The sequence below is a fragment of the Pleurodeles waltl genome, chromosome 7, assembly GCF_031143425.1.
Source record: "Pleurodeles waltl isolate 20211129_DDA chromosome 7, aPleWal1.hap1.20221129, whole genome shotgun sequence".
Taxonomy (NCBI): domain Eukaryota; kingdom Metazoa; phylum Chordata; class Amphibia; order Caudata; family Salamandridae; genus Pleurodeles; species Pleurodeles waltl.
Window position 1 is genome coordinate 299,852,476 of NC_090446.1, and position 26,312 is coordinate 299,878,787.

General features: G+C 48.1%; 1 protein-coding gene across 1 annotated transcript in view; it reads right to left on the reverse strand.

Moving 5' to 3' along the window:
- EMILIN3 (elastin microfibril interfacer 3) overlaps positions 1-26,312 on the reverse strand; it is a 110,111-nt gene that overhangs the window by 19,105 nt on the left and 64,694 nt on the right. The window contains exon 3 of the mRNA XM_069243723.1: positions 6,383-6,645. Within this exon, the coding sequence (XP_069099824.1) occupies positions 6,383-6,645 (263 nt within the window). The remainder of the gene's footprint in view (positions 1-6,382; positions 6,646-26,312) is intronic.

The window sequence follows — 26,312 nt, forward strand, 5'->3', positions numbered from 1 at the left end:
TACATTTGTTGTATGGCAGAAATGTTAATAACATTTCTCTTTTCAGTTTCTTGTTTAGTTATGTGCGTAATGACTATTTCAACATTTCAAACAGTTTTCTGAGTTTGGTTTTGCATGGTGTAGAAGTAGTTTGCTTTGGTTTATAAAATATTTTTAATAGATTATTCTCCAGGATTTTAGTCGCTATGTTTTTAAAGCAGAACCTTTCTTCAATGTCTTTCATTACTATTAAAAAGGCCATGCATTCCTCAATTATATTACCAGGAGTACTGTGTTCCTGATAATTTGACTTTCAATCTCTTCAGCTTTAGTAGAGATCTGAATTCGTTAAATGTTGCTGTGATTTTGTTACAGTTTAGTAGGACCACAAACGTTTGGTCTAAAAGGTTAACTGCTAAAGGGGTAGAGGATTATTTGTTTGGAATAGCAAGTTTATACTCAGTTATGTTCGTGTATTGGTAATGAATATTTAAGCTCTTTACATTATGGGTCATATCAGTTGTTTCTAAGCATGGTTAGCTATGTTCTTGGATTGGTAGTCACTAGAATGAAGGGAATCACAAGATGAACCAAACAGTAAACCATTTGCATATAATGTATGAATATACAGAGCTAAGTTTAGCGGGAGGAGATCGAGGAGGTACCTTTGGTTGGTTTTAGTTTAATGTTTTGAAAAAGTACTAAGATTTCTGTTTCAATCACACTTCAATGTGTGAATTAAAAGATTCAAATCACCCAGTAAAAAATATTAGTTAATTTAGTAATCGATATGACGTGTACTCCACATATTAATAAACAAATCTGAGGTAATTTCCAGGTGAGCAGTAGAAAATATAAAATCCCTTATATTTTGTTGATGACTATCTATTTGCGAGAACTAAAAGGATTCAATTATAGAGAATTTCCCTTTTTTTTCAAGGTACGCTTTCGGTCGATCTGTGCTTTGAAATGCATTGGAAAACCAAGCACTAAAAATCTACATTATGATCATGAATGTAGTCTGCTATTTTGATATTCTGGGCAATTGTAGATTTACATTTTTGAATGGCACATTTAAATGTTATATTGTAGTCATGCTTCGTATTCAATCCAGAATGGTTTTGTTTTTTGTTTTTTTTGTTAACTGTGTGTTTAGTATACACTTTAAGACACTTATGGCTACGTTCCTATATTGTTGTTTTGGAGAACTATCATTGAATTTGCTAGAATGAAATTGCTGAGTGAAAGAATGTAAGTTGTCTTGATTATTTTAGATAAATCAATGGATGAATTAAGTTCTTCAATAGTTTGAATGTTTTTTTCGGAGTTTCTTCGTTTAATCAGTGAACCCATGAAACATTGGAACAGAGGATTTTGCTGTTGTGGTGTGCAGTTGGGTTTCCTGGGAGCAAATACAAAAACGTTAAAGTGGATCTACTGAACATCCTTGTCGTTGCTTAACATACGTTTTTCAAATTTGAGAACAGAGCTTGAAACCTCTATTGAATGTTTCCTGGCCTACAGATTTCCATTTTAAGGTGTTAGTCAATCTATAAACCAGATTGACTGGTGGAATACATGATCCCCTTCAGAAATATGCTCTAAACTGTGTAGGAGCACAGGAAGCAACATAAACCTCAGAGGTAGTCGATTTAGAGTGAACAGGACACTTCAAGGTCAACCCTGAAAATTAACTACTCTTACCAGTTGTAGTTAGCACTATATGGGCATTGATTATAAGCTGGTTGGGAAAGCAAGGATCTAGTTTCATACAATTATGTGTTTTTTTAGAAGGATCAATCTCTATGAACCACTTATTATCTAGACGATTTGGTGACCTTAGAGAGTTTAGAGAATGTTTGAAAGGTGCTGGATGGCGAGCTCCGAAATAACACTGTCAATCAGTACAGGAATATCTAGGTGTACTTTAGTATCCTTAGCTTAGTACATATTTTGAATACCCTTCCTAATTTTCTATGTGTGCAATTTCAGACTTGTTGAAGTAGACTTCAAGGTTAGATGGAGCTAGTCCACAGAAAGTGGAACATAATATTATGGAGTAAGTGAAAACTCACTCCAAGTAATTTAAAATGCATCAATAAGTCGATAATGTTGCAGTTTGCTCTCATAAATCGGCATTTGCTATACCAGAAATACGAAAGATTGCTGTGAAATTCTGGCAACTAACACTATACAGGAAACGGTTTCAAAACACAAATTATCCAAGCTCGCCATATCTGCTGTGCCTCCCAGTTGTTCCAAGAGGATGCTATCTAATTTTCATGTGGAATTACCTTTTAACCACTCCAAAATGATCAGACAGAACTAAGGAAGAAGTTATGTCATCAGATCTGGTAGATTGTTTTAATAAGTGTATTGATATATGCAATGTAATTAAAATGCCAACATGTCCTGACTCTTAAATCTAAGTAGGGCATCACAGCTGTTTGTTCTGAATCAATTGTTTTGCAATTTAGAATCTCATATTACTAGTTCAAATAGGCATGCATCAGTGCTTGAAGCGCTAGAAAACTACTGAAACTGGATTTTTTCTCTGCCTTGAGTTTACCTTATTAGCTTGGTTGTTATTTGAGTAAATGAACATAGCATTGCCATTTGAAAACAGTCTCCCATGTCTTGTTGCTAATTTATATATTAAATGTTGATTAACGACAATACCTTCTGAAGCACACAAACTTGAAATTTTTCATAAAGGTAAAGTTTAAGATGACATCTCATTTGTTTCTGGGTAAACATTGTTAATTATTTTAAATCTCTGAATATTACCTACACCCACATAACATTAACCGTCAACACCTGATATTTTTAAAAATGTAAACATATAAATAATGAAATGCAGCAGACTATGACTGATGGGGCAGTTTATTATTTCAGGGACTCCAGACCCAATTTCAGATAGCTTAAGACTGGGGGCCCTATTAAGAATTTGGTGGTCCCAACACCGGACCGCCAAACTTGCGGGGAGGATGCCACCACCAGGGCGGTGGTGTCCTCCCCTGCCTTATTACAATTTTTCCGCCGGTCTTACCAGCTGGAACATTGCAATAGAGCATTCCCACTGGTCAGACTGGCGAGGACAGTGCTAGGAGAGAGCACTCGGCTCCCTTAAAGGAGCTGAGTGCTATCTCATACCACAGAGGGGTGGATGACCAGCACCCTTGGAATGCGCACAGTACGCATTCTGAGGATGCTGGGCAGGGGCCCCCCATGGTGGTGAAAGGGTGGCAGTGAGGGGAGTTGTAATCAGCCAGGCGGTGCGGAGTTCAGTGCCGTCCTGGCTGAGTACAGCTCTGATCACCGTCATGCAGTCGGGAACCATGTTCCGAGAGGGGACGGAGGTCCACTGGTGGGTCCGCCTGCAAGGATTGTAATCGGACAGTCTGGAGTGCAGCGGTCTGACTGTCAATGTGAGTGTGGCGGTCCTATGATTTAGTCCTCAGTCTTTAAGCACCTAACTGTGATTTTCTTTTTGGACATCAGTATTGTGGACATTCACTTGAATCTCCACTAAGCAATAAGAGGGCTGTTACAATCTGAGCAAATGAAAATAACCTACATGGTATTCCTTACCATTAGAAGAAATAGTGAGGGAAATTACAAACCATGTGGAAACTAGAGCTTGGCAATGAGTAGGCCACAAAAGATTTCATTTAGTTAATTAAATATATGCCATAGATACTAGTGTAGATAAATCTCTGCCTACATAATACTTCTGAAAATTTTGCTTCATGGAGAAGAAATAAAAATATTGTTTTTTCCAACACGCTGTCACAGAATATTCACAAACATGGAGGCTATGACTAACTTATGAGTTATTGACAAGCACCTTATAATAAAAATCATTAGGGAAATTTTAATTGATTTGCCAAAGTTTTATCTAAGTGGCCACGGTTATATGCAGGTCATATTTTCACAACCTGCAAGGACAGCATAATCCACAGTATGGATGAATGGAAAATGTAATTCATCATCTACTCTGCTAAGGAATTGAGTTATTTAATTTCCCATTGGTCCTCTGTCAACTGTTCTGAGTTAATCTCCAGTAGACTGAAGAAGTGAATTTGGTCAACTGTTAACTTTCCTACATTAATCTCCAATAGAATGGAGATGTTTTGATTGATCATGGCTTGTTTATGTGGAAGTGTGTCAAATGCAATCTGTTGACAATTAACTGCGAAATATTGTCTTTCCTCTGTAGAAATCTAAATGTGAAGCTTGCAGGTTTTTTGTAGCTTTTATGTATTTGACGTTAAATATGTTTTTTATTATGGAACTCTAAGCCCACTGGATGGTAACATTGGAAACTAGAGGGTAAAACAGTGCAACCACATTTAGAGAACCCCTTTGGGGATAAAACAAGCATATTTCAATGGCCAGGCTGCACATGGATTAAACTGATTAATTTAGTTGTGTTTCATATGCCATGTTTGGCAAGCATGTTTCTCAAGTGAGTACAAAATATTTCAGTTTGAGTTAAAAAATATTTAAATGTAAGGTCAGGATAAAATGCCCCTTTGTTTCAATAAAGAATATATGTTGACAGAGGAGCAAGGTTGTTCACAATCTGACATTGACAGGAGCTTAAGGGCCATATTTACAAGAAAGTGGGGCATTACTAGTGATGCGCCACTTTCCTTGCGTCCCCTAACACCACCATGGTAGTACCATATTTAAAATACAGCGCACCGTGGCACATGTTAGGGGAAATGGCATCATTTTTTTTACGCTATTGTAACGCTATACTGGATTAGTGTAAAACAAAATTATGCTAATCCAGTATAGTGTTAAGAGTCCCATTGAAATCAATGGGAGCCTCATTGTCACCTACTTTAAGCCGGCATTAAAAATGACAACAGAAAGCGTGCAATTGAATCTTGTAGATTTCATTGCACCATTTATAGCGACCCTCTAACGAGGAACGGCCCCTTTGCATACATCATGCATATATTATGCATGATGTGGTGCAAAGGGTTTAAAGATGGCACCTTGTAGTGGTCCGTTAGTATCACATTTGCGGCAAAATTTTGCTGCAAATGTGCCGCTATGGGGTGCAAATGCTTTGTAAATATAGCCCTAAGTGTGGAGGGATCTTACGTTCTAAATGCTCAACTGCACCCAGAATTGTGCTATTTTGAGATGTGCATCACCGAACGTCTCTTAGTGGCCTGTCTTAATTGTACATTGGGCTTCTCGGCGCAACATATCCTCAACAGAAGGATGAGCAGCTGTTTAAACCTGGACTACCATTGGAATGTGAAGTGGGGCAAGACCGGACTGCCTTAGGTATACCTCTAAAGAGCTTTTTTGACACAAACCTCCCAGAAAACAGTCTTTTAAATAAAAAAAGATGGCTAATTTCCACCTACTATGGGTGTTTATTGAGAGCTGTCTCTCTGTGAGGGTTGAGATATTTGTTATTTTCAGAGTCTAGAGTTTGTTTATATCTTTGGAATTTGAGTTGCGTTTTTAGTCCCTTAGAGAAACTGACAAGTCTTTGTGTCTCAAATTAATGAGCTGCAATCAGCATTTTTTATTAGCAGGTAAAGTATTTGCTAGTGCATTGTTCGAAAGTTGGTGCTTTATGTATGACAACGAAACGCAGGCCACGCTTAGATGGGAAAAACGCAAATCATGAACAAAATCAATACTCTTACAGCCCCCCTCAGATCTCTAAGAAACCTGTTGTTAAAATGTCATTGAGTTGCAGGACGATTACAGCTGTCCATTAGTCAGGTTTCCTGGGTAGTGAATCTCTTCTTGCATACTTCAATCCTCATGGCTACAGTATGCTACCGTGTTACACCAGAGGGACAGAATGGTATTAGAATGGACAAGGATTCCTCGAGGACTGCACCTAGCCCTGCCTGTCTTTCATTTCACTGATGAAGTTCACAGGAGGACCCAAAGCAGGTTGTAAGGAGCGCTCTTTGACAGTTGTGGGCACCTTTGGCGGGAATTTAGAGTATTTAACCTTCACCAGCACCTCTCCAAAGTCACCAGCTGTTCCTTTGAGGGTCTCTCAGATTAGATTTGGGGGTTGGTGGCAGTTAGTTCCATTTGAATACAGCCACTGCTCACTCAGACTTTGTGTGTAGGTCCTCCACCAGTACATGCCACATTATATTAACTCCAAAAATAATGAGAGATGGAGGTATTGACTGGAGGAGAACAAGTTGTGTCAAAAGGAAGAGAGAGGTAATACGCGATGGAAGAAAAAGAGGAAAGTGATATAAAAGAAAGAGAAACATGCTATGGGAACAAAGAAAATCTAGAGAAAGGGCAATCCGGAGGAGGAATAAGGCGGAGTGGAAAGTGGTAAGCAGAACGCATATAGGGAATCCAGGGGGGATTGGAGAGTTAAATAAAAAATGATGAAACTCACCATAATTGATCTTTTTTGATGGCACTTGGCCTCCTGGGAATGTGTCAATATGCGGCTTAGGGTGGGCTGGAGGTAACATACCACCTGGGAACATCTTTGATCCTGGTGGGACTTTGGGGCCCGGAAATTGAGGAAAGAGTCCTGGTTGTTGGGTGGGATTGTCATGACACCCTTCTCCTGAGAACCCTGGACAGCATCTCCACTCCAACTCGGTGATGGTCTTGTAGCCTATCTTGTACTTTGGTCGAAAAAGAGTCCGGTATCTGTAAGAACGATAAAAAGAGTTAGTGCTTTAACCCACAGAACGTGATTGTACTTAAAATCATTCATAGGCTGTATTACATCATCAGAAATGTCTTGTCCAGCTGCAGATGTTAAGCTCCAGACCCATTGTAAGAGCTGCTACTGTCAGGCCTACGACCCAGGATGGGGAATGTAGGAGATGTATGTGAATTCATGTACTTGGATTCTATACAACAGAATGTGCAGTTGATTCTTGTTCGTTACCATTACAAATTCTATTAGGAGTCAAAGTGATATCATTGGTTGATCATTCAATTCATGGTAAACAACAAATTGTGAGGATGTGACATCTGTTTCTATGGCAAATATGTGTTCATGGTGGCTGTAGGAAACTGGCCTGGTGTGTGGTTATCACCTATGGTGTTATCACCCTACACCAGGTACAGGTATTCCCTATTAGTGAGGTGTAGTCAGAGTCTAGGAAGCCAGGTTCTCTAGCGGTAGCTGTGGATGAGCAGCCAAGTCTTGTCTAGGAGACATGCAAAGCTCATGCAACACCATTTATAGTCACACAGCACTTACACATATGAAAAAAAACACACAGTGTTACAAAAATAAAGGTACTTTATTTTAGTGGCTAAAATACTATATAGGCAATTCTCTACTAGCAGTTAAATAAACACACTATTATATACACCTTGGTTGTCAGGAATGAGTATAGAATGTAATAGACAACAGTGCACTAACAACAGACAAAAGTGAACCTGGGCGGAGCACAAACCATATACTTAAAAATGGAATGCGAATGATAGACCCACCCCAGGTAAGTGGAATCTGTAGAGGGGAGCTGGATGAATTAGGAACCCCAAAATGTAAGTACCAGCGTGCCCGCCAGCGACCAGGAGAGAAGAGGTAAGTACCTGGTTTTTCCCAAACCCACAGAGAAACTTTGTGGAAGGACTGTGCAAGACCCAAGCAAGACTGCAAGAAACAGAAGATGGCTACAGACAGAAGAGGACCTGAAAATGAAGGGGACCAAGTCCAGTTCCAGTTGGAGTGTCCGGTTGGGGCAGAAACCACTACCCACCCTTCCGGAGGTGCAGGACCAGGTCGAGTGTGAAGACTAGGAGTCGGCTATGCAGCACAGGAGTAGAGGAGGAGTTCCAGAAGTATTGCAGTCGATATCCTACATCGGAAGAAGAGCTGCAGCCCATCAGTGGTGTGGAAAAACCACCAACAAGCCTTGGCAAAGGCAAGAGGTGCAGAGAAGATTTGCAGAGCTGCCGGGGACCAGGAAGGTCTGAGGGGACTCAACCCAAGGAAGTGGGTCCCAGGCATCACCCAGCAGTCAGGAGAGCAAGAAGTCATGGATGCAGCCCAACAGGCAACTCACAGGCAGCAGGCACTGGAGTCGCAGTGAGGCCCACTCAGCACACCTAAAAAGGAGTCCCACGTCGCTGGAGCAGCAGACCGGAGACCACGCATTGCAGGGAAGAGTGCTGGAGGCCGGGGCTACACGAAGTCTGAAGATCCTTCAGAAGAAAAGCCAACAAGCCTTGATAGCTGCAAGAATCGTTGAGCACAGGGGTACTGTCCTGCAAGGAGAGGGAAAGACTCACCACCTCCAAAGTTGGACAGCTGGTAGAGGGGACTACTCAGGACCACCACCTGTGCTGCAGGATCCACGCAGAGTTGCAGGAGATAGGACCCATGCAGCCGGGTCGTTGTTGCTGTTGGTGCCTGCAGATGCAGGGGAGTGACTCCTTCACTCCAAGAGAGATTTCTTCTTGCTTCTTGGTGCAGACTGAAGACTTGCCACCCTGAGAGAATGCACAGCCGGGAAAATGTTGCAGAGCGAAGTCGGCGCTGGAGCTGCAGATTGTAGGTTCCTGTGAAGTCCAGTTGCGGCCTCAGTGACCAGAAGTCGAGGTTTGTTGCAGAGGAGTCCTGCTGGAATCTTGCACGTTGAATCTAATGACCCACCCAAGAGGGAGACCCTAAATAGCCCTGGAAGGCGGATTGGTCACCTATCAAGGTGACCAACTATTAGGAGGGGGCTGTGACGTCACCTGCCTGACCTGGCCAATCAGATGCTCCCAGGGGCCTCTGCCCACATTGGATTTAAGATGGCAGACTCAAATGGCCACCTGGGGAGCTCTGGGCACAACCCCTGGCGTGGTGATGGACAGGGAAGTGGTAACTCCCCTTTCCCATGTCCAGTTTTGCGCTAGAGCAGGGACTGGAAGTCCCTGAACTGGTGCGGACTGGTTTATGCAATGAGGGCACCAAATATGCCCTTCACAGCATACCAGTGGCTTGGGGAGGCTACCCCTCCCAAGCCATGTAACAATTATTTCTAAAGGGAGAGGGTGTTGCCTCCCTCTCCCAAGGGAAATCCTTTGTTCTGTCTTCTTTGGCTTGAGCTGTTCAAGCAGCAGGAGGGCAGAAACCTGTCTGTAGGATGGCAGCAGGGCGGGTTGCCGGGGAAAACCTTGCTACCTGGTAGGAGTAGAGCTGGAGGTCCTCTAAGGAGCCCCCAGAGTGCATGAAATCATACAACGAATACTGACAACAGTATTGGGGTATGATTCCGACATGTTTGATACCAAGTGATGGAAAATGGGTTATTGGTAAGGGCAGGTAATTACCTACACTTAGCAATAGGCCACGAACCTCCACTTGGGTCCAGTTAGGTCTCAGTAAATTAAACCTAGCTCAACCCTTGGTAGCTTGGCAATGAGCGACAAGGATTAACTTAGGAGACAAAGTGTAAAGCATTCAAATATCACAAAACAGTAAGAAAATAAAACACAGGAAACAATTAAAAAATCCGAAATCAATTTATAAAAATAGGAAATATTTTTAGCTTTAAAATGACACCAAAATGAATAAAATCGTATAAGGGGAACCAGAGATATGAATTTTTAAAGAATGAATGCTTTCTAGGGCATAGAAACAAAAAGCGCCAATCTGGTCATCTGTTCGCACCTAGAACGGGACAAAGTCAAAGTTTAAGGCCGACCGCGATGGAGCCCGGCTTGTCTACAGCCCACAGGGGGCCTCGGTCAAAAGCTTACCTTAGAACTTAGTTGTTTTTCTGGAGATTTTCTGCAGCGGGACCAAGTCGCCAGTCCAATCTGACCTCCTGGAATTCTTGGATACGCGTCGTGGGAGCACTCGGTGTAGATTTTTACCTTCGGACTTAGTCGTTTTTTCGAGGTGAAAATCCTTCGACCAGGGCAAACCTGGATCCTGATCCAACGTCCTTGGAGCCCTCTTCAGATACACTGCCTGAGAGGTCCCAGTCAACTTCCTACGTTCGGACTGAGTCCTTTTTTCTGAGATTTCCTTCACTGTGATGAACCTGCAAGTCAGGCAGGGTCGCGGTTGAGGCAAGCCAGCTAGAGTTGCCGTGGCGGGTCGGTCCCTTTATGGAGCTTTTTTTCCCAAAAGTTCTCCAAACTTCTGGATCTTCTTCCAGATGTTCCTTTAAGGGACTTTTGAGGTCCACAGCTCACCCCAAAGTTCCAGAAGCTCTGAGATGCTCCTTGAGGGTGAGGACTACAACTCCCAGAATGCACCTGGCACAAACTCTGTTTTGGCCACTGGGCATTGGTCAGCTGGTTGGTTTCTTCAGGACTTGGTGCAGGGGACTCTGGTTAGCAAGTTTTCACCTGTAGCAAACAGGGAGTCCCTCCTTGATCCAGTTGAAGCCGGGCAAAGGCCTTCTTGTGGTGAAGCCCAAGTGTGCAGCTGGTGCAGTCCTCTAGAGTGTAGTGTCCAGTGAAGGTCAGGGGTCCAGCAGGGCAGTCCTTCGTCTTCAGTAGTTCGTCCTTGTTGGAATCTGATAGGGATCTGAGGTGTGGGTGCAGGTCTGCCAGGTTTATCCTTGCTCCTGGATGATCACTGGGAAGTGTGGCAAAAGTCAATCCCAGTGAGCAACATCACTCAAAAATCCATCATGGCTAAAAGTGATTTTTGGATGTTACATCTGGCTGAGCCCACCCACTGGTGTGGCTAAAAATCCCAAACACACCCCTCTCCTATTCTAATCAAGGGGGGACCTAACTGTCTGGGTTTGCAGGGTGTGAGGGTGTTGCTGGGTTGCTCCAAATGTCCTTCTCTGCCTTTGAAGACCAGTTTGGCAGCTCTCCCCCCTTCCTGCTTCCCCAGCTGCTGAGGGGAGACCTCCTCCCCCAGGCACATCTCTTTGTGTTGAGCCAGGCCACTTCACACCTCATCCGGGAAGCCTGGCCAGGCTGCCAAAGGCTGGCCAATCAGAGCAAAGCAGCAAAAACACTGCAGGGCTGAAGTTGGCAACTTTTCAGGTAAAGTTTAAAACTCCTTACCTGAACAAGTTATATTAAATCCCACAACTTCCAGTTGTGGGATTTATTATAAAAATTAATTTGATACCAAACTTGTGGTATCTGTTACTTAAAGGGACTTTTAAAATTAAAATAAAGTCTCCCCATTCTACCTATGAAGGCCATTCACTACAATGAGGGAAAAACCAATTTGGCTGTTTTACCTCACCAGCGCTTGTAAAACTATTTTTATAAGGTCCCTGCTTATAGTTACATGGCACCCAGCCCTAGGGGCACACAGGGCACACCTTAGGGGTGGGTTATGTGTAAAAATAAGGTAGTTTAAGACTTTGGAACTACTTTTAATTCCAAAGTCGAATTTGCATGTAACTTTAATTCAAAAGCAGCCAGCAAGGCAGGCCTGCCTTTAAAATGACACTGGGCGCCTCAGCAGTGCACCTATGGGGGCACTACCTATGCTGGGGTCCCTAAACCTACTTTCCCCACCATATACTAGGGACTTACAGGTAGGTTAATTTTGGCAATTATAATTAGCCTAATTTGCATATCCACTTTACACAGAGCACTGGCCCTGGGACTGGTAAGCAGTACCTAGGGCACAGCCAAGAGTCAGTAACCACCAGTACCTGTCCAAAACGTTCGGGGGTGACCAGGGCAAAAAGGAGGACTTTTCTACACCATGGTTCAGAGTTACCATTATTTAGAAGGCCATATGTAGTGACCTATGTCTAGTACACATATAAAATGGCTTCCCCGCACTCACAAAGTCCAGGAAAATGGAGCTGGAGTTTGTGGGGGCACCTCTGCTCATGGAAGGGTGACCTCACACACAGATACTTGTTCCCTGCCCTCTGGGCTAGGAGGGCCTGCCATAGGGGTGACTTACAGTGACCTGGTGCAGTGACCTGTAGTGAACAGGGTGCATGCACCCTTTCATACAGTCTGCAACGGCAGGCGTGCAGTCACTTTGCATGGGCTCCCAAGTGTGGCATAATACATACTGCATCCCATGGAGAACGCCTGGTGCCCCAATGCCCTGGGTACCCAGGTACCATATACTCGGAACTTATATGGAGGAACCAGTATGCCAATTGTGGGATACAAAAAGTTAGGGGCAACCAAATCCAGAGGGAGAAAGCACAGTTACTGGGGTCCTGGCTAGCAGGATCCCAATAAACACAGTCAGAACCCACTGACATCAGGCAAAAAGTGGGTGCAACCATGCCAAAAAGAGGGTACTTTCTTTTAGTGGTCAATAGAGATCATTGTTTTTTACAGATCATTGTTTTTTAACAAGTGCCACAAAAGTTGTTGAAATCGGGATTTCCAGCAAATACAACTTTCTCTTCTCTCTACTTCTAATGTAGGTCAATCTGGGACTTCTCCTTCAGCATTGTTCACATTCCCATTGCTGTCAACTGCATCCCACCTGCAACCATTCCTCTAGACTTCCATGCAAAGAGTACGGAGGGGTGCAGCTTTAACATGAGTGTCAGGAGTAGGTCTCTATAGAACCTTGTAGTGCCTGCGTTGGTAAATAAGCCTGTTGTTCATTATCAAGGAGAGCCAACAGTGCTCTATTGGTTGTGTTGAAGTAGCAAGAATGGGTCTGGATAGCTATATTGATTCACCGTAGCTTAGCTATCCAATGCAGTGCAATTGATGTATCTCTGGTGCGGAATGGCATGTTCCTTCCAAACACCTGCGCAGACTGGAATACTAAATATACGAGACAAACTATGTAGAAGGGAGAGGTCATTCTCCCTATACTTTGTGCTGGGTACCAGACACATGGTTATACATCCCAGACATAGACCATAGCTTTCAGGTTCGCAAGGATCTATGAATTTAGAAGTTCTGGATATACGAAGTGTAGGGAGACAAAAGCTAGAATGAGGAAACTCATGAACGACCTGTGTGACTGGGTGTTTAGTGTGGAAAAATGAGCAGAGACCTAAAGGTGAGGAGTTTGGGAAAGACATCTACAGTGGTGAGAGACTCACATTCAGACAGTCACGAAGGAGTGCGCCAGGATAGGTAATTTATGGGATGGACTGGTGCCAGTGAGCAAAAGTAAGTAGAATGCAGGGATAGACAGCTGTGGTGGGCAGTAAGAGACCCTGGCAGCTGCAAGTGTGGAAAACACCAGGAACTGTCTGTCGTAGGAATGGAAATTGATGGAGATAGACAGCTGCTTTCATGGCATAGAAACAGGTAGTGTAGGAAAGTGGAATAATACGTGGTACAGCTGGGTAGTTTTTCCATTTAATATTGTCACAATGGCCCAAAGATGGTCCTTGGATTCACCCTAATAAATTCTTAGCTTGGTCCTGGTAATGTGGCAAAGAGCAGTCGGGCTTTACTAGAGGAACATGTGTTAAACATTTCAGAGTACCAAAAGGGACAATAAGTAATTGACATGACTTGAAAGAATCTGACACCAACTTATGAAATAAAGTGTATTTTTATCTTAAGTTAGACACCAAATTTAATGGGTTAGTGTACTTAAAACTAGAGTTATAGATTTTAGAAGCAATATTAAATCTGTGCAAAATAATACATGAAAAATTTAACATTGCTCTCAGTGGGAAAAAACACTAGTGACAATCGGCCACTTTGAGATTGGGTTTTGTGGAACCCTTGCAGGGTTAACGCTGTGTGGGCCCTAGGACCAGACCACAACAGTCAGTTCAATTTTACATAGCCCATGGATAACGGGTGCAGAGTTGTCCTAGATGTCTGTGGTTCTTAACGAGAGCTGCGGTGGTGCTGATTTTACCACTTATAGGGTGCTGCATGAAACAAGATGCAAAAATACAGAAGAGGTCTGGCTGCTGAAATCAGATTTAGGTTGCATGGTGTTCCCTGTAGTTGCAGCATCAAGGTCAGTTACCAGACTGGACTGGCAAGCCTTGGTAGCGGTAAGCACAATGAAAAGTTTCTGGAATGTCACTGGGTCCGGGGAAGTGACGTAGTGGCTTGAAAGTTCAGGTAGGCGAGACTACAACGCCTTCAATGCACTGGACCACCTGGATTTGGGTGATCCCATGGAGGGCCCAATGGCTTGTGTTTCTTTGGATCGGGTGAGTGTTTTTACCTGCAGTTCACAGGGGACTGATGCCACTAGTCCGGTGGAGACTGGGGGTGCTCCTGGCTTCCACAGGGGTCCCTCTTATCAAGAGTGATGAGTTTGAGCCAAGGATGAGGGTCATTTATGCAGTTACAAGTCTTTTGCCACAGGGACACAGTATCCCTCTTTTGCTTTGGTGCTGTGGCCAAAGACCTGTTGTCTGTGTCACAGGACTCCTCTTGGTCCTTCCATGAAGTAAGTTGTTCAGATCTGAGGTTCTGGTGTCAGGGGTGTGTCCCTTAAATCCTAGAATTAGGGGGATAGGAATGTGGAGGCTAGTATCCAATTGGCAGCTAGCTCCTGAAGCTAATCCACCCCAGAGGTGATCACATCTGGTGGGGTGGGTCACTTTTTCTACCCAAACCTTCTATTCTGTCACTCCTAAACATGGCAGAAAACTACATTTAGTGTAGAGACTGAGCTGCTCACTCTGGACGTGTGGTCAGCCTTCTGGGGGTGTACACCCCCTTAAATATTTAATTTTCCACTTCCCGGAGAACAAATGTGCCTGGGGCAGGGGGAGGGCTGTTTCCCCCACTGGGAGTTAGCCCTGATGCATATGAGAGGTGGTGCAGCCTTTGAAGCTCACCGCCTTGATTTTTTTTCAAATATATTTTTATTTAACTGTTTGCTGTTTTACATTTGTAGGTCATTTTACAGTAACGTTTTGTCATTATTATACACATCTCTTAAGTTGTCCGCACCACTGTTTTGCTTTGTTTGCATTGTGTTTCACAATTACTTGCTCAATTCAGTAGTTTAATAATACTTGTGTAATATTGCTCCCATCACTTAATCAATCCGACTTTATGGAGACAGTACTTACAGTGCCCCTCGTTACTTTTAATATTGGTGACCTGATAACAGACTTAACTCCACTTCAAACTGTATATAGGCTTAATGGCTCATGTGGGTGTGGCTTCTTAACTTTAAAGAGGGGGGGGTTGACATAGAGTTTCATACTATGTAGGAGCGGTCTATCTACTATTCCCCTCCCTCCTTCGTTCTTTTAGTTATTGCGTCCTGTCCTCTGTACTCGCTCCCTCTGCGCCCGGGCCAGCGGGGCTCCTGATGTTCCTCCCATCCTGTTTTCTGGAACTTTCGCTTACAAGCACATCAGGTGACCCTCTCAAGTGGTTCCTCCCATCCCCTCAGGTACCATTGGTCCCTTCGTTAGGCCGTCCCACCTTATCACTAGGTTTTCCCACTCCGGGGCGATGGGTGTCTGGCGGACTCCCTTGGCCTCCTCGGCCTTAAGGACCTGCAGTTCAGCTCTGGACCATCTTGTGACATCGCCTCTCCATTCTGTCAATGAAGGGGGTGCATTCGATTTCCAACCCTTCGTAATCAGCCTTTTGTAAAGGGCCAGGGACAGGTCAAGGAAACGACTCTCTACCCTGCTCCATTTGGCACTAGCTCTGAGGCCCAATAGACAAATGTCGGGGGTTGGCCGGAGTTCCGTACCGAACAGCTCCATGAGATTAGTCGTCATCGCCGTCCATCCCCTCTGGAGCATCGTGCATCCCCACATCATATGATCAAAGTCGGGTTCCCCGTCTCCACATCTGGGGCAAGTCCTGGGCTCCCCCCCGTATATGCGGTGCAGCCGTTGAGGAGTAAGGTATGTTCTGTGTAGATAGTTGTATTGTATGTATCTCAGCCTAGTGTTGCGTGAGATCACCCCAGGGTAAGCAAGTGCTCTAGTCCACTCTGACTCGGTCAGGTCCCGCCCAATTGTCTTCACCCATTTTTCTCTTAGGGATCGCAGGGGATCCACTGCTACCTCTATCTGGGCCCTGTATATTTTTGCTATTAGGTGAGTTTCCTCTCCCTCTGTCAGCAGGAGGTGCAACACCCCGTGGGGAGCGGGTTCTGCATTGACCGTGGTCCAATGCTGCTTCAGGGTATGCACCAGCCTTCCAAAGAGTAAAAACTGTCCTATTGGGACCCCCCCCTCTACTACATCAGCAAAGCTCCTCAGCACCCCCTCCCTGAATAGCTCCCCCACTGTCTCTATCCCTGCTCTCGTCCAAGGCCCCAAACCAAGTCCCCCTGGCCCCTCCGCCCTCACGTCCAGAGCGACGGCTGCCAGCGGGAGAGTATGGTGGCCCCACTCCAGTCCTCCTCTCACATTGTTTCCAGCATCTCATCGCCACATTGTACATTATGTTGCCTCTAATGGGGGCCATCTTCCTGCCCGCCATATTTGCTGCAATCTGAGCTATGTCAATTTCACCGTTTGCGGTGGCCAGGTCCAGCCGCCCGCTAGCCAGCCGGCCACCCATTGTAACTGAGATGCCAGGTAATAGCCTACGAAATCTGGGGCGCCCAGGCCTCCCAACCGCGTCGGCCTACAGATGGTCGAGAGCACAGTTCTTCTGCGGCCCTCATCCCATATTAGTTCTCTGAGCAAGGCGTTCAACTCTCGGAACCATGCCGCGGGGATCTGTAGTGGTAAGTTAGCAAAATAGTAGAGGAGGCATGGTAGCATGACCATTTTTGAGAGCGCCACTCTGGCCATGATTGTTAGTTTTAATGATCTCCAAAACCCCACCGAGGAGCGCAATGATCTAAGCGTCCTGCCGAGGTTACCGTCCCTAAGATCGTTTAATTCGTGAAATATCAGTATGCCCAAGTATTTAAATGTCCGCGGGGCCCAATTTACGTCAGCTGGGCACGCATCTGGGCGTGCACTGTCTGACATCACGGGGAATACATATGTTTTCCTCCGATTAAGTCGGAGTCCCGATAGGCCCCCGAAGTCTTCCAGTTTTCCCAATGCCCACGTGAGTCCTCTTGACGCGTCCCTCATGTAAATAAGTATATCATCTGCATACAGGGAGACTATATGTTCGGACAGACCCCAAATAATTCCCTTGCCCACGCCTTCACATCGCAGCTGCGATGCCAGGGGTTCGATTGCCAGGGCAAACAGTAGCGGGACAAGGGTCAGCCCTGCCTAGTTCCCCTGTATACTGGGTATGCACTGGAGATCATCCTTCCGGTTTTAACTCTTGCTAACGGGGATGAGTACAGCAAGTCCACCCATTTTACCCAGTTCTCCCCCAGCCCCATTTTAAGCATCACAGTCCTTAAATAGTCCCATCTGATGGAATCGAAGGCCTTCTCGAAATCCACCGTGAGTAAGGCTCCCTCTGGCGGTCTCTGATCCCTGGGCATGTGCAAGATCGTAAACACCCTTCTCAGGTTCAGGGAGGTACTACGGCCGGGGACAAAACCATTCTGGTCAGCGTGCACTAACTTTGTCATGAGAGGGAGCAACCGGGCAGCCATTATCTTACTAAGTATTTTGAAGTCGCTATTTAACATAGATAAAGGTCTAAAGTCCGTCACCGGAGCTTCCCTGTCTTTTGTCTTGGGGAGCGGTACCACTAAAGCCTCCCGCATTGTGTGTGGTAGTTCTCCATATTGCAGCGCCTCCGCGTACAACCCTGTCAATTGGGGGGCCAGCAGCAATTTGTATTTTTTATAGAAATCCATGGGGAGACCGTCTGTCCCTGGGGTCTTTCCGGGTGCTAACTGTTCTATAGCTTCATTTACTTCCTCTATCGTTACTGGTCCCCCCAGGCTGTCTCTCTCATCTGCGCTCAGTGTTGGTAGTGGGATTTGCTGTAGGTATCTATTGAAAGATTCCATCTGCAATTCGCTGGGTTTCCCGTACAACTGCAAGTAATACTCTCTGAACGCATCGTTTATGGGGCCCGGCCTGAGTCTGCGAGACCCCTCCCCGTCTATTACACATGTGATGGGCTCACCCTGCTCTCCCGGGCGGACCAGCCACGCCAGTAGTCTCCCCGATCTACCCTCTTCCGCATGTAGGGATGCTAGATATTTTTGCCTGTCGTGGCACCGGAGTTGCTCTTCAATGCGGGAGTGTTCCCTACAAGCTCGGTTATATTCTTCATTCTCCTGCGCTGTCTTCCCTTGTCCCAACTCCCTCTCGTGCATATCCTTCTCCAGGTCATTCAATTCTTTTTCAAGTGTACGCCTCACCCCCACCGACTGCCCCAGGCAGAAGCCCCTTGTCACTACCTTAAGCGCCTCCCATTCTAAGGCCCTAGAGGGAGTAGACCCCTTATTCGTCTCAATATATTCTGCCAAGTGGCCGCGTAGGGCCTCTCTGTACGCCTGGTCCTCAAGTGCCGAGGGAGAAAGCCTCCATTATGGTATAAGGGGTCTATCCTCCGACATCCTCATCGTTATTAACAAGGGATTATGATCAGACAAAGTGCGGGCTAAGTATTCTGAGCGTGTCATATTACTTATCAGGCCTGCTGTGCAGACTACTCTGTCAATTCTGGTATGCACTCGGTGGAGACCCGAGTAGTATGAATATTCACTAGACGTTGGGTGGTGCATTCGCCAGACGTCCGACAACCCCCACGTGTCCAGCCACTCACTCAGCCTTCTGGCTGTTTTGATTGTCGCTGCCCCTTGCAGAGGCGGGGTGGACCTGTCCAGATTTGTGTCTAGTACTGCATTGAAGTCCCCCCCTACTAATAGCTCCCCAGCGCTTTGGCGTGTGAGGTGTCTCGATAGGCTCGTCATAAAGGGGACCTGGTCTTGGTTGGGGGCGTATATGCAGCTTAAGACTATCGGGATACCTTGTAGCTTCCCTTCCAATATCACAAATCTTCCCTCCCGGTCTATATTGGAAGAGGTCATTATGAAGGGGACCCCCGCTCTGATCCATACTAAAGCGCCCCTTGCATAAGCTGAGTAGTCTGTGCAAACACCTGCCCCCTCCACCTGCGCCTTAGCTTCTCTCCCTCTCCAGACGCCAGGTGTGTTTCCTGTAGTAATGCCAACTGTACCCCCCTTCTCTTTAAGTAAGAGAGTATTTTGTGCCTTTTAGCTGGAGTGCCCATCCCCCTAACGTTCCAGGTCAATAAATTATAGTCCGCCATTTCATGATTTCATTCTGGTGACAATACCCCCGCTTCTCCCCAGTCGCGAGGATATTTTCCCACATCATCATGTCTTTGCCGCAGTCAAATTCCGCCACCCATATTGCCATATTAACTTGTAACTGTGTATCCCAACTCCCCATCCCCAGGGCACCTCCTAACCTGTAGGCTGCCCAGTAAACTGTGCAACCGTGCAACTTGTTCAACTTTTGATCAGCAGTACTCGCCATTTTGAATGGGCGAGGTTCTGTTCCGGGGGGTGGCCAAGTCCGGAGGGGCCGCCATTACGCTTGACATGCCCAGTCCCCGGCGCCTTCCGCAGGCCCTGGCTAGCCAACTTCGTCAGCTGTTTGTGGGGTCACCTTCGGGGCTCGGACCGAATGCTCCAGGTCTTCCGCAGAGGACACCAACGTGTCGTCCGTTTCATTCCCAGAACCTTCCTGAGGGGATGCCTCCCCACCCATGCGTGCTGCCGCTTCCAGTGCTTCCTTCCTGCCTTTCTCTTTCTGTGTTTGTGTGGGCGCCAGTCGTCTGCGGTCTCTGGTCTTCCTTCCCTTCAGGGCTCGGCGAGCATTGCCACCAGTCGGGCCCTCTCCAACGGGACCCCCCGCCTGGGGGCCACGTGACTCAAGCCATTCCCATGCCTCCTCAGGGGATTGGAGAAATGTTGTCTTCCCTTCCAGCATCACTCTCAATCTGGCTGGGTAGAGTAGCGAATACTGGATTCCCTCCTCTCTTAGGGCTCTCTTAACTGCCAGAAACGAAGACCGCTTGTTTTGCACCTCCAGGGTAAAGTCCGGGAACAGTGTCACATCCCCATTTGCGACTTTAAATGGGCCCGTCTCCCTGGCCCTTTGCAGGAGGGAGTCCCTGTCTCTGTAGTGTAAGAGTTTAGCTATCACGGCCCGGGGGGGTCTCCCCGGGGCACGGGGCCTCGCCGGCACCCGATGTGCTCGTTCCAGCGTGTAGAATGGGGTCAAGCGCCCCGGCGCCACTGCCGTACTGAACCATTTCTCCAGAAATTCAACAATGTTCTCCCCCTCAGCCCCCTCCGGGAGGCCCACCACGCGCACATTGTTCCTTCTGTTCCTCCCCTCCGCATCTTCAGCTCTTTTTTCGAGTCGCGCCACTCTGTCGGCCAGGGAGGTCACTTCAGCCCTCAGGTCTTTCTGCTTTGGTGCTATCTCGGCCAGTACAGTTTCTGTCTCTTTGACTCTGTCTGCCAGTTTATGGTGGTCCGCTCTCAGTAGGCTCACCTCCACAGCTACTTGACTGATCTCCCGTTGCAACGTTGTTTTGGTGTCTTCGATCGCCCCGAGTATTTTATCTAAAGTATCCTGGACTTTGATCTGCATGTGGCCCTGTGGGTCCGAGTCATCGCTCCCGGACAGAGCTGCAGCGGCCATGGTTCTGTTCTTGTGGCGGCTCCTGGGGGGCATCTGATCAACAGCGGACCTCGCCCCCGGCCCCCGACAGCTGCTCCAGCTGTTTCAGTTGTTCCGCTTCGGAATGCCTCTCCCCAGGCGCTCTACGTTTAAGCGCTATCCATTTCAGCTCCGGGTCCTTTAGCCCGTCATGGACTCTCAACTGTCACTCTTCATCGTGGCACTAAATTTCCTCCCGCTTGTCTCCCTTGTTGCACCAGGGACGCTTCTGTGCTCAGTCCTACTCCTTTATGGATCTCCAGTACTCCAATGCGCCCGGGGGAGTCCACGGTTCTACCTTTTAGGCAATCCACCCCTCGCTCGCCCCCGGGGGCGCGACCCGCCACCCGCCAGCTTCATCAGTCGGCCCTTTTTTCTCGCTTGCTTGATCCTATCTTCTGGGTTCCTCAGCCCCGGGTACTCATTCAACCCCCATGGGTCACTGGCCACCTCCGTCCGGGGCCACCCCGATCCGGCCCCCGGCTCGGTCAACCAGCCACCCTGCATCTAGCTCACCGGTGTCTGCAGGGGTCCACCAGGTCCCGTTATCCCTCGTTCTCTCCGCTTCTTCGGTGTGTACCAGGGCCCAAAGGCCCACCTCAAGTCAAGCGGCCCCGCAGTTTGACCCCGGGTCACGTCGCTACCTCGAAATCGTTCCACACTGCCTCTCTCTCGCTCTTGGCCTCGCTTCGTCCCCAATCCTTCCTAGGGGCCTCGTCCGTGGCCCAGAGTAGCACCACTTCACCACCCGTCAGAGTGCGTCTTCCGCTGGGCCACCAGAACCCAAACGGCATCTCCACCCCAGCTCGTAGTCTCCGCCGGCAACCTCCGCTTTCTTCAGCCTCCGGGTCGCCTCAACCTGCAGCCCTGCCCGTGGCCGCGGCCCCGATCTCGGGCCTGCCCCCTGTGTTCTTCTGGGGTCGCCCGTATCCAGTGTCTCAGTCTCCGTGCGCCTCCACAGTGCGCGATCTCACCTGGGCCCCCCCAGGTCCCCGCCAGCACCTCCGCCTCCGCCGGAGAGCCCGCTTGGTGCCTCCCGCTGTTCTGTGCCGTCCGCGCACTCACCACCTCGATTCGCGGCACCACGCAAGGCCGCGGCCTCTGCCGCGTGCCCAGACCCACGGACTCCGAAGTCCCCGATGGGCAGATCCGGCACCCCCGGGGTCGCCGCAGGGGCCCACACACGCTCGGCCCTCTCCTCTGGTCCACGCAAGGCCTCCGGGCCGCCTCAACCTACGGCCCCGCCCAAGGCCGCGACCTCGATCCCGTTCCTGCCCCCTGTGTTATTCCGGGGCCGCCCGCTTCCAGTGGCACAGTCTCCGTGCGCTTCAGCTGTGCGCGATCTCACCTGGGCCCCCTGGCCCCCGCCAGCACCCCCGCCGCTGCCGGAGAGCCCGCTCGGCGCCTCCCGCTGTTCTGTGCCGTCCGTGCACTCACCACTTCGGCTCTCGGCACCACGCAAGGCCGCGGCCTCTGCCACGTTCTCAGACCCGCAGACTCCGAAGTCCCCGACGGGCAGATTCGGCACCCGCGGGGTCGCCGCAGGGGCCCACACACGCTCGGCCCCCTCCTCTGGTCTCGCCCCGCAGCCTGGACCTCATTCGGCCCGGGGAAGGCACGATTTTGACTTTCTATTCGCCGGCCCCTCCGGAGCTAAGAGTTCAGGCGTGCGCCATCTCCGGGTCCTTGGCCACGCCCCCCCCAAGCTCACCGCCTTGATGTGCCCATTCATTAGCCTGCTTGGGAGGTGGGAGGAGTGACCTCCTTCCTGCCCAAGCCTTTGTTCCCTACGCCTGGGAGTGATCACATTGCCTGGCAGGAGGCCAGAATCTTGCCTTGGCGGCAGCAGGCACAGGAAAGAGCAGGCTTGTCAGCCAGAGTACAGTGAAGGTGGGCCAACCAGGTGCGCAACCTCGAAGGTCGCCACCAGGGTGCATGCTATGTCACCCAAGGCAGGAGATTAACATTGGGGTGAGAAGGTATGTTGTTTGATACCAAACCTGACATATTTTAGAGGTACCATAATTGAACTGCCAATCGCAAGGATGCTGGGTTGGCAGCCCATGATCATATTGTCTGTAGGAAGTTGGCTCTGTATGCACTATTTCAAAGTAAGGAATAGTATGCACAGAGTCCAAGGGTTCCCCTTAGAGGTAAGATAGTGGCAAAAAGAGATAATACTAATGCTCTATTTTGTGGTAGTGTGGTCGAGCAGTAGGCTTATCAAAGGAGTAGTGTTAAGCATTTGTTGAACACACACAGGCAATAAATGAGGAACACACACTCAGAGACAATTCCAGGCCAATAGGTTTTTGTATAGAAAAATATATTTTCTTAGTTTATTTTAAGAACCACAGGTTCATGATTTACATGTAATCCTTCAAATGAAAGGTATTGCAGGTAGGTACTTTAGGAACTTTGAATTAGCAAAATAGCATATACACTTTTCACATAAATCACATATAGCTATTTTAAAACTAGACAGTGCAATTTTCAACAGTTCCTAGGGGGAGTAAGAGTTTGTTAGTTTTTGCAGGTAAGTAAACCACCTACGGGGTTAAAGTTTGGGTCCAAGGTAGCCCACCGTTGGGGGTTCAGAGCAACCCCAAAGTTACCACACCAGCAGCTCAGGGCCGGTCAGGTGCAGAGGTCAAAGTGGTGCCCAAAACGCATAGGCTTCAATGGAGAGGGGGGTGCCCCGGTTCCAGTCTGCCAGCAGGTAAGTACCCGCGTCTTCGGAGGGCTGACCAGGGGGGTTTTGTAGGGCACCGGGGGGGACACAAGTCCACACAGAAAGTACACCCTCGGCAGCACGGGGCGGCCGGGTGCAGTGTGCAAACATGCGCCGGGTTTGTAATTGAAATCAATGGGAGACCATGGGGTCTCTTCAGCGATGCAGGCAGGCAGGGGGGGGCTCCTCGGGGTAGCCAGCACCTGGGAAAGGGAGAGGGCCTCCTGGGGGTCACTCCTGCACTGGAGTTCGGATCCTTCAGGTCCTGGGGGCTGCGGGTGCAGAGTCTTTACCAGACGTCGGGATCTGAGGAGCAGGCAGTCGCGGTCAGGGGGAGCTTCGGGATTCCCTCTGCAGGCGTCGCTGTGGGGGCTCAGGCGGGGCAACTCTGGCTACTCACGGTCTCGCAGTCGCCAGGGAGTCCTCCCTGAAGTGATTGTTCTCAACAAGTCGAGCCGGGGGGCGTCGGGTGCAGAGTAGCAAGTCTCACGCTTCCGGCGGGAAACGCAAGTTGTTTCAAAGTTGCTGCTTTGTTTCAAAGTTGCAGTCTTTGGTGAACAGGGCCGCTGTCCTCGGGAGTTCTTGGTCCTTCTAGAGCAGGGCAGTCCTCTGAGGATTCAGAGGTCACTGGTCCCTGGGGAAAGCGTTGCTGGAGCAGTGTCTTTAGAAGTGGGGAGACAGGCCGGTAGAGCTGGGGCCAAAGCAGTTGGGGTCTCCGTCTTCTCTGCAGGGTTTTTCAGCTTAGCAGTCCTCTTCTTCTTAGGTTGCAGGAATCTAGTTTCCTAGGTTCTGGGGAGCCCCTAAATACTGAATGTAGGGGTGTGTTTAGGTCTGGGAGAGCAGTAGCCAATGGCCACTGTCCTTGAGGGTGGCTACACCCTCTTTGTACCTCCTCCCTGAGGGGAGGGGGCACATCCCTATTCCTATTGGGGGAATCCGCCATCTGCAAGATGGAGGATTTCTAAAAGTCAGAGTCACCTCAGCTCAGGACACCTTAGGGGCTGTCCTGACTGGCCAGTGACTCCTCCTTGTTTTTCTCATTATCTCTCCTGGACTTGCCGCCAAAAGTGGGGGCTGTGTCCAGGGGGCGGGCATCTCCACTAGCTGGAGTGCCCTGAGGCATTGTAACACGAAGCCTGAGCCTTTGAGGCTCACTGCTAGGTGTTACAGTTCCTGCAAGGGGGAGGTGTGAAGCACCTCCCCCCGGAGCAGGCTTTGTTTCTGTCCTAAGAGAGCACAAAGGCTCTCACCACATGGGGTCAGAAACTCGTCTCTCAGCAGCAGGCTGGCACAGACCAGTCAGTCCTGCACTGAACAATTGGGTAAAATACAGGGGGTATCTCTAAGATGCCCTCTGTGTGCATTTTTTTATAAATCCAACACTGGCATCAGTGTGGGTTTATTATTCTGAGAAGTTTGGTACCAAACTTCCCAGTACTCAGTGTAGCCATTATGGAGCTGTGGAGTTCGTTTTGACAGACTCCAAGACCATATACTCTTATGGCTACCCTGAACTTACAACGTCTAAGGTTTTGCTTAGACACTGGAGGGGCATAGTGCTCATGCACCTATACCCTCACCTGTGGTATAGTGCACCCTGCCTTAGGGCTGTAAGGCCTGCAAGAGGGGTGACTTACCTATGTCACAGGCAGTGTGAGGTTGGCATGGCACCCTGAGGGGAGTGCCATGTCGACTTAGTCATTTTCTCCCCACAGCACACACAAGCTGGCAAGCAGTGTGTCTGTGCTGAGTGAGGGGTCCCTAGGGTGGCATAAGACATGATGCAGCCCTTAGAGACCTTCCCTGGCATCAAGGCCCTTGGTACCAGGGGTACCAGTTACAAGGGACTTACCTGGGTGCCAGGGTTGTGACAATTGTGGAGACAATGGTACATTTTAGGTGAAAGAACACTAGTGCTGGGGCCTGGTTAGCAGGGTCCCAGCACACTTCTCAGTCAAGTCAGCATCAGTATCAGGCAAAAAGTGGGGGGTAACTGCAACAGGGAGCCATTTCCTTACATTGTCCACTAACACTTATAGTAGTTTCCAATGGGAAACACCACTATAAGGACACATAGGCTTGCTCTGATATGCCCACACCTTTAATATAATGCACCCCACTCCTGGCCTGAGGAGGCCTACCTTAGCAGTACCTGATATATTATAGGCAGAGCAATTGACTGCGCCCCACACGGTGAGGGCACAGTTGAGCTTGAGCAGTTAGCACTGTCAGTAGTTTGCTTGGGTAGCCCAAGAAGGCACAGAACCATGCTGCAGCCCTGGGGATCCTTTTGCCACCTATGCCCGAGGTACCTCTGGTACCATATACTCGGGACTCATAAAGGGTGTATAGTTCTTGCAAATTTTGGATTACCAAGTTGAACATAACAGTTTTTGAAGATGGCACTGGGGTCTGGGCAAAAGACTCCTTGCACTTTAAGGCTCATAGCCATAGTCATTTGGAGCAAAAGGTGGAGGGTGACCATACACAAAAGGGCACTTTCCTACATGTAGCTCCAGCCTTGGACATCTGCAGAGAAGGACAGCTGTAGGGGGGATATTCAAAGAGATAGACACAGATAGAGAGTTAAGGTATTGACTGCCAGAGGCATGGGTGATGAAGCAGTGGAGGACAGATGAGGAGACCTGCTTTTCTGGGCAGCCAAGTGCAGCTGCAGAAATGTGAGCTGGAAGGGATGGACAGCCACCGCAAAGGACAGCCACAATGACAGACAGCGTTACTGTGACGTCAATAAAAGATGAAGGGATTCACAGCCACAGAAATGAAAGGTGACGGAGTGGACAGCCACAGGGATGCCGTGTGTAGACTCTGTATTGTTCTATATTTAGTTGTAAATGGTGTAGAAAGTCCGCAGGGGACAAGTCAAAAGCATAATGTCTGTGGTAAAAGAGGGTTTTAGTTATATCTCGTATTGCTCTAAATTTTATTTTAGCTGTGCAAGTTTGACATAAGTGAATCCAATCTGCAAGCAAACATTGAAAAGAGATGTGTTTTCAGATATTTTTTGGATGCTCAGAAGGCTTTGTCCTTACTCCTGTCCCAGAAGAAAAACATTCCACAGCTTTTCTTCATCACTGTAAATGATCTACTAATGTGAATTCTCTCCTGGGGCATGCTGCCTTATT